Source organism: Bos grunniens, chromosome 19 (genome assembly GCF_055505025.1).
Source record: "Bos grunniens cultivar Pamir isolate PY7600 chromosome 19, Bosgru_T2T1.0, whole genome shotgun sequence".
Lineage (NCBI taxonomy): Eukaryota > Metazoa > Chordata > Mammalia > Artiodactyla > Bovidae > Bos > Bos grunniens.
This window is the reverse complement of record NC_141183.1, coordinates 8756443-8775162: the sequence shown is the minus strand read 5'-3', so window position 1 is coordinate 8775162 and position 18720 is coordinate 8756443. Positions and strand designations below refer to the sequence as shown.

At 54.3% G+C, this 18720-nt stretch overlaps 1 protein-coding gene across 3 annotated transcripts in view; it reads right to left on the bottom strand.

Annotated features, from left to right (window-relative positions):
* Positions 1 to 18720, bottom strand: part of SEPTIN9 (septin 9) — a 179209-nt gene that overhangs the window by 150830 nt on the left and 9659 nt on the right. Inside the window, exon 2 of one of the 3 annotated variants that reach the window (XM_086355265.1) lies at positions 8144 to 8200. The exons of 1 other annotated variant lie outside the window; for it this stretch is intronic. In XM_086355265.1, coding sequence (XP_086211391.1) covers positions 8144 to 8200 — 57 coding nt within the window. Of the gene's footprint in view, positions 1 to 2387; positions 2671 to 8143; positions 8201 to 18720 lie in introns of those variants that run through there. One more of the 3 variants, XM_086355274.1, reaches the window with a different exon arrangement.

Sequence of the window (18720 nt, the reverse complement as noted above, 5' to 3'; positions counted from 1 at the left end):
AGGGAGGGGTGTCCTAAATGCCATCATGTGTATTTAAGAAGGGGACAGAGGGAGATCTCACACACACACAGAAGGGGATGCTCAAACAGAGCAATCAGAGATGCAGAGATGGTGGCCTTGAAAACCAGAGGGATGCAGCCACAAGCCAAGAAAGGCCGGCAGCCCCAGAAGCTGGAAGAGACAAAAACAGCTTCTCCCCTGGAGTCTTTGGAGGGACCTGGGCCTTGCTGAGACCTGGGTTTCAGGCTTCCGGCTTCCAGAACTATGAGAGAAGACATTTCTGCTGGTTTCAGCCCCCCAAGTTACTGGTAATTTGTTATTTACAGCAGCCACAGGAGATTCAAACAAGTACCACAGACGGACAAAAGAGCCATGGCTCCCTGGGCAATGCTCTCTGGTGAATGTATTTCATTCTAACGCATTACAATAAACCAACCACCGACAACCGAGCTAGAACAATGGGAATCATGCAGGGTTTTTAGATGCGCTTACTTCACCTCTTTTCCGATTCTGAAAAAAACTGTTTTTGTTTTTTTCTGATTATACATGTACTATATGCTCATTACACTTAGGAACTACAGAAAACGGATTTAAAAAGAAACCCCTTTAAGACAGGGGGCTGTGTGACTCCAATCCCCACTGCAGCGAGCAGGGCCAGGAAGCCCCACGAGGCGGCAGACCAGTCCATGGGGTCTCCTCTGTCCTTCACTATCTCCCCGAGTTTGCCAGCTGGCGGGGGTGGTGGGCAGATGGCTGGGCCAGGACGAGGAGCGCAGTCATGGCCTCGGGAAACCTGGCCACTTCCTGCAGGCGTCAGTTGCACACGCCGTAGATTTTGCTGCTGCGGTCAGTGCAGCTGCTGAGCGCAGCTTTGACCCTCGCTTCCCGCCCCACTCCCCGCCCCGGCATAATCTGGCTCAACGTCCAGTCCCCAGTCATGCCTAAAACTCCAAGCATGCTGGCCCAAGCAGGGGATGATTTGAAACCGAAAACCTGGCCGCACCGATTGGCTCCGACAGGGCTGTGTTAGTTACGAGCCGTGCAGAGGCCGGGCGCAGAGGCAGCGTGAGGCCAGGCAGGGGAGAAGGGGCAGCCGACCCCCACTGTTTACTGAGTCCTGGCCTCGTTCCCAGCATCGGCCACTCGGGGCGACTGGCCAGGTCAGGGCTCCCCAAATGACTCCTCCCTCCAGCAGAACACGGAGGGAGCTCTGTGGTTCTGAAAAACTTTGTCCTGGTCTTAGATTCACCAAGCACATGAGCGCAGTAAACCAGTGAGCAGTCCCAGTGAGGGGGTCAGCGTTTGAAACCAGCACTTCTCCAAATCAACTGACGCCTGCTGTCCCGGGGAGGGAGGGCGCCCCCCCAACCCCAGGCCACAACTTTGGGGACCTCCCCTATGCCAGTCAATGAGTCCCTGCTCCCAGCCACCTGTGCCTGCCCGGATGGGGTTGCCCAGCAGCCCCTTCCAGACAGTTCTAAAGGCAGTATCTCTACCCTTGACCTCCGCAGACCTGCCCCTGTGACCTGCATACTCCCTGCCACCTTCTTTTTGATGTCACCATCATCGGAGAGGGGCCCAGGGCAGGTAAAGAGGAAGAGTGAGGCCTGTTTTATCTGTGAAGACAACACTAAGTCCCCTTCCACGAAGCCCCCGCACCCAGCTGGAGGGGACACAGGAGTAAGAGGCGATCCCAGTGAGCCCTGAACTCCCAACACAGTCCAGGAGGCCTGGGCTGACCCAGCCGTGAAAAGGGGGCAGGCGCTCCAGGTAACTCTGACACGGGCAGCAGGGGCCTCAGGAAGGGGGTCCACAAGACGGGCACATTCTTGTTCCTGGGGCCCATTCTGGGGAGGGGCCTGTGAGGAGGTGGGAGGAGAGGATTCTAGCTGAAAGGACACTCTCTGAGGCTCTGGGCTCAGATTTCCTGCCACCTCTCACCTCTCCCACCCCTCAAGCAGGTACCTTCTTCGAGAATCCTCCATAATTGCCTCCTACCTATGGGAGACGCAGGGCTTCCCTGCTGCCTCAGTGGCAAAGAAACGGCCTGCCAGTGCAGGAGACGCGGGTTCGATCCCTGGGTCGGGAAGTGCCCTAGAGAAGGAAATGGCAACCCACTCTAGTATTCTTGCCTGGGAGATCCCAGGGACAGAGGATCCTGGTGGGCTGCAATCCATGGGGTCGCAAAAGGGTTGGACACGACTAAGCGACTAAACACCAACAAAGTGGGGGATACCAACCGCTCACTTTAAAAACAGACTTTTCCCTTCATTTCCTGCTCATCCTTCGATTCAACCACTGAAGTGCGCTTTCCTTAGTTAAAAATAAAGAAGCTCCATCCCTCCGGCCCCCTCCCACTGACCGTCCTGCAGTCATGGCTACTGTACCTGCCAGCAGAGTGGGCAGCCGGCCGAGACCCTCCAGGGCCGGCCCCAGTCTGGCCGCCTGCAGCCTCCCAGAGCAAGACGATGAATTCCGGGCCTGGGGCCGGCCGCATTCCTCTCCGGAATCTTCTCTCCACTTTTTATGGTGCCTCAAGTTTCGGCCGTTCCTAAATAAATACGATCCAGCTACTCTCTGCCCTGGGGACTGCTGCAGGGTTTACTGGTGCAAACAGCCTGGGCTGGCCTGTTGCTTTGGGAGTTCTTCCAGGTCAGCGTGGAAGGAAATCTAGACAAGGGAGAGAGACGGCCCAGACGGGGCCAAATTCCACCACTAACAGCCCTCGCGCTCAGCCATCCATCCCATCCTGCTGGAGCCGGGAGCTGGCGCTGTATTCCTGAAGGCCCCCAGCTCCCTGTGCAGAGCAAGGGGGAATCCAAGAGCGTGGGGACTAGAGTCCTCAGGAGAATCTGTCCCAAGGCCCCTACGTCTGCAGAACACACCAAAACTCCCCCAAAGGCCTGGTGTCTTTCACTTCCCGCTGGAAATCCCAACATTCTGCCTGCTCATGGCACCCAATAAAGGCTCCCAGGAGGAACAAGGGATTTGAGGATCGGGTGTGTAGATTAATCCAGACCAGCCCTACCCCAGAGAACTTTCTGTGCTGATGTAGATGCCACGGTCTCTGTCGCGTTCAATATGGCAGCCACGTGTGGCTGACGAGGGCCTACAGCGTGGCCCATGCTACTGAGGAACTGAGTTTTTAATTTGTGTTAAATAAATGCTTTAAATGAAAATAGCTACTGTGCCTACAGGCTGCCCTGTCGGGCAGGGTCTGCCTCTCCTCCGTCGCCTCTCTGGAGACCTGGCATTTTCCATAAGCCTCTCCCCCATAAGCAAACAAAGAGAAAAGCTACTTCTCAGCCAAGGTAAAAGAAGCCTGATGTTTCTATTTTAAATATGTTTTTTTGGCCAATCACACTCCCCCACCCCCCACCCAGCTTCTCCTATCAAGTTCAATTCGGCAACATTTACTGCCTGCCTGCCAAGTGCTGTAAGAGCACCCAGCCCTATGGGATGGGAGGACAGAGCAATGCCCGCTGCCCACCTGCTAACAGGATGGACAGGCTGGGTCAAATGACCAAATCACCCTAGAAAGAGATAGCTTCCAGAGCTGTGACCCCTCAGGGTAGGGAGGGGAGAGGCTGGACAGTGGGGAGGCCAGCAGGACTGGGGGCATTAGGCTAGGTTTACCAGGCGGTGCTAGTGGTAAAGAACCTCCCTGCCAACGCTGGAGATGTGAGAGACGCGGGTTTGATCCCTGGGTCGGAAAGATCCCCTGCAGGAGGGCATGGCAACCCACTCCAGGGTTCATGCCTGAAGAATCCCGTGGACAGAGGAACCTGGCGGGCTACAGTCCATGGGGTCACAAAGAATCAGATACGACTGAAGCGACTTAGCACACACGCACCTTTACTCTGTGGGGACAAGGGAAACTAAGGTTCTCTCAGTCAGAGGACCAGGCCCAGATCTGTTTTAAGGAATCCCGTGCGTGGAGCCCATTGCGCAAGCCCCGGCACACAGGTGGAACTTAGTAAAGCCCCCCGGATGCGGACCAGACAGGGAGGAGAGAAAGGGTGGGGAGAAAGGGTGGGGATAAGGGGAGACATGGAGGCCTAACTGAGACACGGAGGTCAAGGACGACACTGAGACGTTTGCTCGCGTGCCCAGGTGGATGGCGAGGCTGAGACATGAGAAATGAAGGAGAGGGTGTCAGCAAAGGGGGCGGGGGACAGCAGCTGGGGATCCCTGTGGGGGCCCAGGTGTCTGGTGAAAAGTGGTCAAGACTCTGGCCAGGTCTCTTCCTGGACCAGCCCCCCCGCCGCCGCCTGCAAAGGACACGCCCCCTCCCTTGGTGACGGGGAGGGGGGCCTTCTGTACTGCCCTGGAGAAAGGGTGGGCAATGAGCCATACACCCCCATACTGTCCATGGTGGGGGTGGCGTGGGGGGATAGCAGGCAGGCAGTGCAGCTGAGTGACAGGGGCGGGGCCCTTCCCCGCAGGAAGGGGTGTGTGAGCCGGGGCGGGGAGGGGGCCGCAGGGACACCAGCCGGGAGCTCACGCTGGGCACCCCCTATAAGGACAGAGACACAGCCCAGACAGTGGCATTTTAGAGAGTGCCTTGCGTGGGTGGGTGGAGACCACTCTCGATCTCAGAGGGAAGGGGCGCTAGCTTCCTGCAGCCGCTTTAACGAATCACCACATACCGGGTGGCTTAAAAATAGCAGAAATTAATTCTCTCACAGTTCTAGAGACAGAAGGCCAAACAAGGTGTCAGCAGGGCCGTGATCCCTCCAGGGGCTCTGGGAAAAAATTCTTCCCTCGTCCGTCTTCCCGTGGCCCCAGACATCCCATGGCGTGTGACCGCAAAGCTCCCATCTCTGCCTCTGTCTTCACGTGGCCTCCTTCCTGTGCGTCTGTGTCTCTCTTCTTATAAGGAGCCCAGTCATTGGATTTAGGGCCACCCTACTCCTCTATTACCCCATCTCTAGGCCCTGAACCTCTAAAAGCCCTATGTCCAAATAAAGTCGCTTTCTGAGGTTCTAAGTGAATATGAATCGGGGGTGGTTGGCACTGTTGAACCCACGACAGAAGGGACGAGGGCGGGTCAGGGGACGAGGCCACCACCCCCAGCAGCACTTGAAGGAGGAAAAGCAGGACCCAGCCACACACCAGATGTCAGGGCAGAAGGAGAAGGCCCCAGGGATCCCAGCCAGGGGACAGACCAGCATGGGCCGGGCAATGGAGGTGAGGAAACAGACAGAAGGGAAATGCCGTGGGTACCGTGGGAATCGGGGCAAAGTTCGGCAGGTCTGGGAGGCGGCCGCTCAGGGTGGCTACTCAGGGCACAGAAAGGGAGAGCAGAGTGGAAGCCACTTGCAAGGACCCAGGGCAAGCATCCCCAGAGCCCAGGCGACTTGCCCAGGGGAACACACATGCGTGGGACCCAGGAGAATGTGTCCAGCGGTGTCTGCAACAGAAGAAACCTTCCATGGACCCCTAGTATCTGGCCAAGGGGTAGAAAACTCGCCCTCCCCACACGGGGGCACTACCCACCCGCGGTCAAATAAACAAACTTAAGAGATACACTGGTAGCTCAGCTGGTAAAGAACCCACCTGTAATGCAGGAGACCCCGGTTTGATTCCTAGGTCGGGAAGATCCCCTGGAGAAGGGATAGGCCACCCACTCCAGTATTCTTGGGCTTCCATGGTGGCTCAAACAGTAAAGAATCTGCCCGCAATGTGGGAGACCTGGGTCCGATCCCTGGGTTGGGAAGATTCCCTGAAGGAGGACATGGCAGCCGACTCCAGTATTCTTGCCTGGAGAATCGCCATGGACAGAGGAGCCTGGCGGGCTATAGTCCGTGGGGTCGCAAAGAGTCGGACACGACTGAGCGACTACGCACAGCACAGCACAAGAGCTACACAGAGCTCTGTGGGTAAGTGGGCAAACCTCAAGGTCGTCCCATCTCGTGAAAAAGCAAAAGGCAGCAGCCAGCGCCCCTCGCACCCGTGATTCGACGCTGCCAGTGTCAGGAGCAGACGGAGCGTCGGCTGCAGACGCAGCACACGGTACAGACACACCCGGCAGCAAGCCATTCTGAATTCAGGTGGGTGCTCACCTCACTGGGGACGAGGGTCACCCAAGCGCTGGGGCTGCACCTGTAACACTTTATTTCTTAAGCGGGATCTGGGTGTACAGGTGTCATTATATTCTTCACATTTTAAAAACCATATTTATCACGTATTTATTTATTTGGCTGTGCCAGGTCTGTGTCTCTGGCACATACTATGGCATGTGGGGTCTAGTTCCCTGACCAGGGACCGAACCCAGGCCCCCCGAGTTGGGAGTATGGAGTCTTAAACACTGGACCACGAGGGAAGTCCCCTTCACATTTTTTAATATGTCCAACTATTCTATTTTTTTTTACAAAAAGGACATAAAGTGAGTGAGCTGGCCATACAGTTACCCGTGGGTAGTCTAAGCTGATGGGCTATGTGGCTCATGCCAGAAACAGCCATCCCTACCCGTCTCGTGAAAACCTAAAATAAAGGGGCATCACAAAGAAGGCCCTTGGCCTTCTGGGGAGGAGATGGGTGTGGGGTCCAGACACAGGGGATCAGGCAGAGGGAGGGACAGAGGAGAGGAGGGGGTGGCAAGCTCCAAATGGGGGTTCTTGTGAGGTCAGCTGGACTGGGGTGTTGAGAGGCTGGGGGTCCAGGAGAGAACCCCGCCTAGACCCAGGTCTTAGCCGCAGGGGGGCTGGGACTGGAGCCAAGAGCAGGGAAGATGAGGGAAGGGTGTCTGGGCCGGAGCCCGCAGAGGCCCCCAGAGACAGGATTCCGTGTGTCAGCAGGCGGCTCCGTGTGAAACCCAGATCACGGCTTGCAGCTTCGGGCTTGGGCAAATTATGCCTTAGGCTTCCAAGTGGAGCTGCGGTCATGGCTGCCAAGTGCTGATGGCACAGAACTGGCCGCCTTGGGCACAGGGAAGTAAGAGCCAGGAGCAGACTGTGTCCACCCAGCCCAGGGAGCTAGCCTGCGGAGACCTCGCTCCTGGAGCGCATGGGCCTCCTCCAGCTCTGAGACGAAGGGAGATGGAGAGGCAGACGGCGGCAGAGGCGAAGAGCTCCAAGAAAGGTCCCAGGAACAGAGCGGCATCTGGGCAGCCCAGGGGTTAGCGGCCCATGTCTGCAGGGGGCGGAGCCTCCCCTTAACTGCGGACGTGATTCATTCCCCGACCAGAGGCCTCCTGCCTGCGTCACCCTTCCTGTCCCTCCCACACACTCGTGTGGAGGCCAGCCTGCACGTCCCTTGGCACCTCAAGTCCCACCCCTGACCCCACTCCCTGCAAAGATCCATCCTCGGCCACCACTCAAGCCTAGCGGTACCCAGCCCACTGGCAGGGGTCACCTCCAGAGGGCGGACTTGGGGAGAGGTTGGGCTAGCCCCTGAAGTGGGCCCAGGAACATCTGGGTTCAGAATTCTGGGGTCCCAAAGAGCCGGCCTGGTCTGGAATTGTCTAATTTCATAGCCACCAGCCACATGACGATTCGAAGTGGGAATTAATACAAAATAAAATTAGTTAAATTCTATGCAGATGAATGAATAAAACAGACAACGTACAGTTCAGGTGCTCCACAGTCACGTGTGGCCAGTGGCCACGGTCCTGGATGATGCAGATATAAAATATTTCCACCAACACAAAAAATTCTGTGATCAAGAAGGTGGGGGCGTGGGCTCGGGGGGGGTGGGCTTCGGTGGGACAACCCCTCCTTCTCCCTCTGCCCGTCCAACCTGGGTCTGGCACCCAGCAGGTCCCCAGCACACCCCTGTCATCTCCAAGGGGGGCAAGTCCCTTCATCCCTGGGCCCCAGTGTCCTCTGACAAGAGGCCATGAATGGAGCTCAGCCCCTGGGCCCGGCCAGTGGACGTGACCACAAAGATGTATGGTCAGTTCCTGTGATGACTACACCAGGGCTCAGGTCTGGGAGGCCAGAGACACCCAGAGGGGAGAAGTCACACAGACTCGGCGGGGGCACCAAGGTTGAGAGGTGGAGGCCCGTACCCCCTCCACCCCCTCCATCCCCACCCCTTGGCCCAGGCCGGGTCATGGTTGGCAGAGTCTCTTCAGAGCCTGTGAACAGTAACTCCTGACCCCAGAGGAACCAAGTGGGCCAAGGCTGAACTAGCCACTTACCCGGGCCAGTTGGGTCACCAAGCTTCCGGAGACGGCCGCTGGAGGTCCGTGTGACTCCTAAAGACAGGGGCAGAGGGCAAAGGTCACCCAAGGCCACCAGAGGAAGGTTAACACTGGGCATATCCTCACCTTGGCTCCTGTCAGGGGGTTCAGAACCAGAAACCCACTCCTTGTGGGGCCAGAGGTCCTCCCAGGTAACACCTGGCCCCAGCGGCCACCTGCAGGAATAGCTTCCACCGTCTGGATGCGGACCAGGCACTGGGTCAAACCCTTGATGCACATTTTCCCACCCGACCCTTATTACCCCATTTTGCAGACGAGATAACCAAGTCTCAGTGGGGTTGCGTCACTTGTCTGAGGCTACACAGCTATGAGGAATTGAGCCCAGAACAAAGTGAAGTCCATCGAACTCCAAAACCTGGGCTGGGCTCCAGGGTGCCGGCTGCCAGGACTGTCTGCAGGATGAACAGGTGCTGGCACGGGTCAGGCACACGCCGGCTCCGGTGCAACCTGCGTCTACCTTGTTGGGAACTGGGGTTTCCCTGTCCTGGGTCTGCAACACGAGGTAAGCCGGGCTGGACTGGGCAGAGTTGGGGGCGAGCTGTTCTCGTCCCTCCCCGCCCCCCAGGAGGGAGCCAGAACAGAGCTCCGGGTGAAGTCGGCCTCCTGCCTCCCTGCACACGCTCCTCGGCCCAGCGCTTGATCCCTGGGGAGGCTCAAGGCAGGCAAGTCCCAACTCGAGCAGATTTGCTGAGGTGCTAAGCCGACCAAACTCGAGAGGTCTCTAAGACGGGGAGGCAGGTGGCTGTCCTACTGCTGCCAAGGTCATGGTGCCCTGGGGTCTGCTGTCTGGGCGACCAGGGCAAGCCCAGCAGAAGCCTTCCCCGCGGACAACAACACACGCTGGAGAAGCACCTGCAGCCCAGGACGGGCCCAGGCTGGACCCGGACACCTGCCTGCAGCCTCCACCGTCTGACACGCACCCAGATTGCTAGAGTCAGACATGCCAGCTCCTCCCCTGCAGTCTGCCAGAGAGACTCATTCATTCATTCATCACTTACTGCACAAGCCCACTTCTAAACTATGACCGACCAGGAGTGAATGCAGTCAGCTTTGTTTTGAAAGTTTCCAGAGCCCTGAGCAGGGCAGCCTGCAGGCTTGGTCTTCCTGTCCAGCCCCAGGGACGCAGACAGTCGTCAGGTCTGCAGGATGACTCAACAGCTGACAACAAGATGGGAAGAGGGCTGTCTTTCAGGGCCTGGTGTTGGCAAATACCTGCCACTAAGCCCTGGCCTCCTTCAAGGCTGGGGAAGACCCCAAGACGGCCCCAGGTTGAGCTGAACTCACCTACCATGTAAATGGGCTTCCCTGGTGGCTCAGATGGTAAAGAATCTGCCTGCAATGTGGGAGACCTGGGTTTAATCCCTGGGTTGGGAAGATCCCCTGGAGAAAGGAATGGCAACCCACTCCAGTATTCTTGTCTGAAGAATCCCATGGACGGAAGAGCCTGGCAAGCAGTCCATGAGGTCGCAAAGAGTCAGACACAACTGAATGACTAAGACAGACACAGACACACACACACACACACACACACACACACACACACACTCCCCATGTAAACAACACTGCAAGAGACGCACTTGACTTGCAGTTCCCGAGAGTGGTGAGCACTGGGAGCTAGGGTGACTGGTAAGGCTTTGAGGAGATGAGGACTGGAGGGTCCTTGAAGGAGGGCCAGGTGGACACTGGGCTCCCACAGCCACTTCCAGCGCCAAGGCTCCATGACAACCATGGGCTTTAGGTCCATTCTCCTACTCACTCAGTGTGACAGGCCCATGAGGCAGGTGCCACCACCCCATTTCATAGATGAGGGAAGTGAGGGTCAGAAGCCCTGAAGCTGTCAAAACTCCTACAAAGCCCCTGGCCCCACCCCAGCCATAACAGAGACCACTATGGTTGACTGTATGTGTCATTTTTAATCGGATCCCAGGGTGCCCAGATATTTGGCTAAACACTATTTCTGGCCTTGTCTGTGAGGGTGTTTCTGGATGAGATGAACATGTGCCTGGTGGTCTGGGAGAAGCAGATCATCTCCCAGTGCGGGCGGGCATCCTCCAGTCCCGAGAGGGCCTGAACAGAACAAAAGGCAGAGGGAAGGAGAATTCTCTCTCTGCCCGACTGCCTGAGCTGCAGCCCTGGTCTCCTCCTGCCCCAGGACTAGCATCGCCTCCCCTGGGTTCTCAGTCCTCAGACTTAGACTGAATCCACCAGTGGCCTCCCTAGGTGTCCAACTTGCAGAAGGCAGATGGTAACTGCATGAGCCAATTCCTCATCACTCCCTCCCTCTCTCCTACTAGAACTGTTGTTCTGAGGAACTTTGACTACTGCTGGCCTCACACAGCAGAGATGGGAGCATCCTTCCATGGGCACCCATGTGACACTGATGAAAAGTGATAAAGGCGAATCACCCTGCTGAGTGATAAAGGCAAATGGTGATTCCAGGCTGGCCCCGCCAGACAGGCTGGATGGAGCACAGGCTCTGACCTGTGGGGGCATGAGGTGTCGGCATCCGGCTCCCAGAATGCGGGGAGGAGAGGGCAAACCTGGAGTGGCTCTGATTCAAGAGCTGGGGGGAGAGCGAGGTGGAGGCAGGCGCTGCCCCCAAGGCTGCTGAGAGGACAGAAGAGTGAGCATGCGCACCCCTGGTGCCAGCTCCAGCCTCGTCTCCGTGATGGCTGCGACCTCCTCCATACCCTAACGGGGAGCTGCACTGCATTCAGTGACACAGGAGAATTCTCAACATCTGTCCCACCACCACCCCCAACATACACACACACACAATGAGCTGCTTGGAAGTCAGCTGTCTGGGCTGAGAGCGACAGCTGAGCCCACAAGCCCAGTGAATCCTCGATACGGAGACAGCGTGGTGTGGAATGGAGAAAGACCAGACCCCACATTCCTGTGGGTCGAGTCACTTCCGGCTGCACCTCCCCCCATGCCAGCTGGACGCCCACCCTCCCGGACAAAGATTTTAAAAAAAGAGAGAGAGACAAAAGGGTCCATTCAGGTTAAACCCCAACCCCAGGCATCTGACCCCCAAGAACCAAACCCACAGTGGGGATAGAGCCATGTTAATAAGGAAGACAGCCCATGTCTCAGATGTCTTGGGTGGAGTTATGGTTTTATTTACAGTTTATTTTTCAGATTTCCCGAAATGTACGGCTGGTGCCAGGCAGCCCCTGGCACAGAGAAGATGCCAGGCCTGCTCCCTTAAAAAAGAAGGGGAGGCAGCCACCCAAGGTTCCCGAGCCTGGGGCCACCTCCACCAGAGCCCTGGAAGAAACCCCAAACCTACAGCAGCTGAAATTCAGTTCCTCGGACCTAACTCCTCAGGTCTGTGTCCGAGACCGGCGAACAGGTAGCCGGAAAAGCCTCCAAGACATCGAATGGCTCTCTCCAGGGGAGAACAGGGTGCTTTTTATGCGATTTTAAAATAAAACATACTCGGAAAGAGGGGAGATGATTTGAAGTTCAGCTCTCTGGCATCATCCCAAACCAAATTATTTGAGGGAGGCAGGAAAGCCTGCAGCCAGATGAACAGGGCTTGAATCCAGACCTCGCCAGGCACTCACTGTGGATCCCAGAAATGACCTCCCCTTTCCAAGCCTCAGCTTTCCCATCTGCAGAATGGGGACAGAAATGGGGATTACTCACAGGCGACTAAGATTAAATGAGGCCACATGTTGCAGGCACTTAGCACAGTGCCTGCCACAAAATAAACACTCAACAGATAATATCATTTTTAGGATATCAATGATATACTAATATAAATTATTATTATAATAATTATTGGGACCCTTCTGGTGGTCCAGTGGTTAAAAATCCACCTCCCAATACAGGGAACACAAGTTCGATCCCTGGTCAAGGAGCTAGATCCCATTCGTCTCAACAAAGACCGAAGATCTCGCGTGCTGCAACTAAGACAGAAAGCAGCCAAACAAATATTTTTTAAAAAAGAAAAGAGGCTTGGCTGCAGCCCTGTTTAAAAATATATATATATATATATAATATGACTAGAGAAGGAAATGGCAACCCACTCCAGTATTCTTGCCTGGAGAATCCCATGCACAGAGCAGCCTAGAGGGCTATGATCCACGGGGTCGCAGAGTCAGACACAACTCAGGGACTAAACCACCATATTATACGACAGCCACATACATACACCAGCCTGGACCCAGGGATTTACAGTCGGACATTCACAACCGCTGGCTGCCCTGTGCTTATGCATTTAAACAAAATGTAAGTTATAACCATGGAGAAGGGAACGGCTACCCACTCCAGTATTCTGGCCTGGAGAATTCCACGGACTGTATAGTCCATCGGGTCACAAAGAGTCGAACACGACTGAGCGACTTTCACTTTCAAGTTATAACCCACACACCTTGCACGTTGCAGCCAGGGTGCTGCTACCCCAAGAAGAGCTACCAGGAGTCCTATTGGATTCCCTGCCAACTAAGGGAAGCTGACAGCCCTCCCAGCCTCTAGGATGGACTGCTCATTAGAGGAAGCCAGGACAGGGTCTGTGATCCAGAGAAAACAGTGACGATTTGGGGGCTGTGAATCCCACTGAGACCCCATACTTGCCCCTCTGCCCCCCGAAACTCCCCATCTGGCACCTGTGCTCACCTAGGCAGGGCCAAGGCCACTTCCCAAGTGTTCACGAGCTATAGGCCAGTGACGAACACTAGTCAGGTTTCACACGTGGAGGCCACAAGATTAAAATACACTTCTGGGACTTCCCTGGTGGTCTACTGGTTAAGAATCTGCGCTTCCGTTGCAGGGAGCGTGGGTTCAGTTGCTGACAGGGAACCTAGGATCCCATATGCCACACAGCACAGACAAAAAATAAATTAATTAAAAAAAAAAGAAACACTTCAGATCAGATGAAGCAAAAGATAGGAGGAAGCTGTGAGTAGGGACAGGACTCACTGCTGGTCCGTGTCCCAGAGTGAATGAAAACGCAGCATTTCAATCAGGAAAGGTGGCCAGACACGGAGATGGGGCTCCTTGGTCCTCGAGAGAAAGGGGCTGAGCCACTGTCCCACCCATGATCGAGGTGGCCAGGGGCAGGGGGAGGATAGCTGGGGTGCTCTGGGGAGCATTGCCTTGTAAAACTACCATGGGGTGGAGAGCCATTACTGCAGCCTGATGGCAGAGCCCACGCCCAGGTAAACAGCCCTGCATTCTCCCTGACCCTTCACCATAGACCAGCCAGGTGCCCCTCAACTGGGCAGACCAGTGCTGGCCCCCCAAGTCTAGGGGCCTGGATGCCTATCTCATGGGCGTTCCCTGTGCATATAATTTGGGGAGTCTGGAAAAGAGAGAGAAGAACACAGTTACTGTGAAGACCTCTTATATTTTTTCCTTTCAGCCAAATTTTTATGAGAGAATCTGGCAAAATGCTAGATTAAATGTGCACTGGGAATCTAAACAGACTCTGGAGCTAGTGTATTATTGTTTAGTTGCTGAGTCGTGTCTGAGTCTTTTGCGACCCCATGGACTGTAGCCCACCAGGCTCTTCTGTCCATGGAATTTTCCAGGCAAGAATACTGGAGTGGGTTGTCATTTCCTCCTCCAGGGGATCCTGCTGACCCAGGGATCGAACTCACGTCTCCTGCATTGGCAGACGGGTTCTTTACCACTGAGCCATCAGGGAAGCCCAGTGTATTATTATTATATTAGTGACAGGGGACTTCAGGCACCATCATCTCCTATTGGGGTCGCAGAGCCACTGTCCCACCCATGATCGGGGTGGCCGTCCTCAACCCCTCTGGGGTCTCACACACCCCAGACATCTTAAGCCAAGGAGGGGGCAGAGCAGGAATCAGGCTGTCCCCGGGGGAGGGTGACGTGGCCACACGCACACACACATCCTTTGCTCTAGTGCCAGCAACGCATGGGACCGGGCAGCCCTTCCCAGCCAGAAAGCCACCATTTTCTCAAAAGGGAGCTTTGCAGGAAGGAGCACCGTGCACACTCGAGCACAAACACCCATCTTCAGTAACGACAGGAGATTATCTGCGGAAAGGAATCAATACTCAATTTTTTCTTAAGAATCACACGAGTCCCTCCGGAAAGGACAAAGTCATTTGGACCTTGGCCAGGAGCCTCCTGCCACTCCGGCTGCCCCAGCACCACAGTCTTCCCCTCCCCCTGAGGTTCCTGTGCTCACAGAGGCTGTGAAGAGCTGTCTGGATCAAAGCCAAGGGCTTCAGCTGGCAGTGAAGAGTCCCATTCCAGGCTTATCTTCAGAGGAACCTGAGATAAGGAGATAAGCCTCCTTCCTCTTCTCCCTCTTCTGCCCTTCGCCTTTGCTGCCCACTGAGGTGTGCACTCAACAGGTGAGCAGGGCAGCCTTCCTCCTCCCTCCAGGCTGGCAGCTGGGGCTGCGGATTAAAAGGAACCTCAAGGATTCAGCCTTGCTGACCTGCTCCGGCATAAGACTAAAAAACTGCAGAAAGTTCCGTTTTCAGCAAAGCTTGGGGTCTCAAAGCCACAGGTTCTAGTCCCTTCTCTGACTTCTGCCCTGACCTGCCATTCCCCTTTTCAAGTGGAGGGAGTGCTCCTGGCCCACAGCCCACCCAGCTGCAAAGCCCCAGCCCAAAGGGGGCCTAGCCCTTGATGCTGACGGCTAGGGTGGGGCCAGGCAGAGCCACACCCAGGGGAGAGTAAGCGACACCAGGGTGCAAATCTGCCTCCAGCTCTCACTGCATCGTCAGGTAAGTTTTTAGTCTTTCTAAGCCTCGGTTTCCACCCCTACAAAATGTAGACTCATGAAAATATTGGTGAGCATCTCCTCCGTACCAGGCACTGTGTAAGGAGATGGGGACACAGCCGTGACCAACAGTGAGCTGGCCACCCTCTTGGTGGCGCTCCCGGCCCAGCGGGGAGGCAACACGGATACCACAGGCCGAGGAAGTGCCCGCAGAGGGCCTGGGTCATCACCGCTAGAGGCCAAGTTCATCACGTGACATCAGTGCTGACCAAGAACGCACGGGGCCCTTCCCTTGAGGGTTCACCAGCCCTGGGAGTCTGCACTCTGGGTCCCATTCACATAAAAGACCCTGCCATCCAAAATACACGATACTTGGGAATTCCTGGTGGTCCAGTAGTTAGAACTCCATGCTTTTGCTGCCAAGGATATGGGTTCAATCCCTGGTCAGAAACTAAGATCCCACAAGCTGAGGGGCACGGCCAAAACAACACAAAAGCACGACAGCTAAGTCTGAATTTCAGCTAAACAACAGATAATTTAAAGCAGAAATGTACCCCTCATCCTTCTCCCTTCCCAGGCTCTCTTCAGTGGCAGAGGAGTTGACCTCTGCAGGCTGAGGTCTCTGGGTCCCCAGGTCTACAGCCTTTTGGCAGGATTCCACCTATAGGAGGAGACTGGAAGGTGAGAGTCAGGGAGAACCAGGGTAGATCTTTCCCTTGGAAGGTTTCTCCAACAGCAGATTTTGTCTGCTCTGCAGCTGCAGCTCCAGCCGGGCAGGTTCACCTTCGGGCAGGTTCACCTTCGTCCAGCCTTCCATCAGGTAACCCTGATCCCTGGACTCTGATAACACGCCTTCCTCCCTCTGATCCTTTGATGGAGGGTGGACGGGGAGTAATGACTTCTCCCCTGCTGATCTCTGATTGTCTCCAAGAAGCTAAGAAACATCAAACACCAGGGTCCTTAGTTCAGGTACATCCCACTTCAAGGTACTTGACAAGGGCCATAGAAATACGTTCACACAGTCAAGTGTTTTTGCAAAATTTGCAAAATGGAATAAATTTTAACCCCAGTCAGCTACGATTGCTTTCTCCTGCTCAGAGTTCCTGCCCCCTGTCCTTTCTCCAGTGGCTGGCCTTCGGGGGCTCCTGCTGGTGAAAAGCAGAATTGGGAGAACAGTTCGGCTCTCAGTGGGCTTTATTTACAAGGTTTACAGTTATTTCCGTGCATAGTTAAGTGACTGCTCGTCACCCCCATGTTAAGGCCAGGAATACTCCTACTTACTTTCCCAAATCTACTGTGCAAAATCTGAAGGAATAAGATAGGAATGTGTCTGCTGTATTTAAAATGGATACTAACAGGGACCTACTGTAGAGCCCGTGGAACTCTCCTCAGTGTTCTGTGGCAGTCTGGATGGGAGGGGAGTTTGGGGAAGAATGGATGCAGGTATATGGCTGAGTCCCTTCGCTGTTCATCTAAACCTGTTGCAACATTGTTAATTGGCTATACCCCAATACAAAATTAAAAGTTAAAAAAATTATAATAAAATAAATGGACAAAAAGATATGAATGTGTCCTGCAGTACCTGTTGCCAGAAAAATGTGGGCAGTGTGGGAGAGCAAGACCTGAAGCATATGGAGCCAGAGGTGGTTTGGTCGCTAAGTCGTGTTTGACTCTTGTGATCTCATGAACTATCGTTCACCAGGCTCCCCTGTCCTTGGGATTTCCCAGACAAGAATACTGGAGTGGGTTGCCATTTCCGTCTCTAGAGGATCTTTCCGATCCAGGGATTGAACCCTGGTCTCCTGCAATGCAGGCAGATTCTTAATGATGGAGCCACCAGGGAAGACCTAGCCAGAGGCTGATCTGTGGGAAATTATTCCAGTCACCAAATATAACGTTGTAAGCAGAGAATCCAATTCTCTTCAACTCAAAACAGAAAGTATCTCTGGTCAGAAAAAAATGTAATAATGTACCACATAAAGTCGTGGCTTCCCAAGTGGGAAGAACCTGCCTGCCAATGTGGGAGACATAAGAGACTCAGGTTTGATCCCTGGGTAGGGAAGATCCCCTGGAGGAAGGCACGGCAACCCACTCTAGTATTCTTGCATGGAGTATCCCCATGGACAGAGGAGCCTGGTGGGCTACAGTCCATGGGGTCGTAAACAGTCAGAGATGACTGAAGCAACTTAGCACACGTGCAAACCACGTACGGTTACAAATGCCCTGTACTTGTCTCTTTCTTTCTGGATGGGAATCACATGAAAACGGAATTTATCAGAATTCTTGTGTTTATAGGATGAAAAATTGCAGCAGGTGCCACAAGCTCTGAGTTAAGGTACCCTTTTTCACACATCCCAACAACCAAAAGTAAAAATTAAAAAAAAAAAAATTATTTGGCCACACTGCACAGTATGCAGGATCTTAGTTCCCCAACCAGGGATTAAACCCGTGTCCCCTGTAATGGCAGGGCAGAGTCTTAATTACTGGACCCTCCCCGCTCAACCAGGGAAGTTCCTAAATTTTGATTAACTAAGAGATGAATTATCTTTCTAGTCTCTCAGTAAAAAACCATATTACACAGTCATCATATAAAGAAGTGATCAAGCAGTGTTCAGCCAAAAAATATAGGGAAATAAATTACTTTGGAGAGACAGGACAAGTAGTTGATTAATAAAAAAAAAAAATAATATTAGCTTTCTGAATTGGGAGGATGCTTATGAAATTTGCCCACTGTTTAAAATTTATAATCTCAAATGTCTTTTCTCATTCTCAACAAATAAGTGAAAGTGAAGTTGCTCAGTCGTGTCCGACTCTTTGCGACCCCGTGGACTGTAGCCCACCATGCTCCTCCGTCCATGGGATTCTCCAGGCAAGAATACTGGAGTGGGTTGCCATTTCCTTCTCCAGGGGATCTTCTTGACCCAGGGATCGAACCCAGGTCTCCCGCATTGCAGGCAGATGCTTTAACCTCTGAGCCACCTGGGAAGCCCCAATTGTCTCAACAAATAATTCCATGCGTATTATTAAAGAGCTGTTATAAACCCCCCACACACACCTGGCTGCCTATTTGTGCCCTATGGCTTCTCCATCTTCTGTACATTTAAGTCCTTCTGTTCTAAATCCTGGAGTGGTTTTTATTTCCTGGTTAGACCCTGGTTCACATGCCATGAGCAAACTGTTCATGTGAGAAAGATGAGCAGACTAACAAAGTAGGGCCCACGGACCAAGGGGGAAATTGTGGATAAGGTGGAGGATGGTTAGCGATCAGAAACCAATGACAACAACAAAAGGGGCAGCAAGGGGACACCCCGGAATATGAGAAAGGCTGAACCATCCTTTGAGTCCTCCTGCCTAATGGGCAGCAGGTCACCAAAGAGGCGGATGTGTCCCACTCAACCTGTCAATGCTTATGAGATTAAATCCAAGGATACTCATAGGGAGGTGTGATCAGGGACTGAGGGGCAGAGGGCCTGGGAGGGGAGCTGGGAGGGGAGAGAAACAAAGGAGCAGCCACGGAAGGTCGGCCGGACAGGCAGCACTGTGGCCTGGCCTGGGGAGCCTGAAGGTTCCAGAAGAAACTGCGGCCCAAGTAACCCGGCAGCAGAATGAAGGATCTCCAGGAGAGGTGGCTGCCTACCTGGGGGCAGGTGGCCCATCTCTAAGACTAAGGCATGCCCAAGGAAGCAAGGAAACCCCCTCCGGCAACCTGTAGGGGCCAAAGAAGAGAGGGAGAGGAGAGGTGGGGGCTGGGGGGGGGGCAGTTGGCATCATATGCCAGCCAGAGAGAGGAACTGCAGACTGT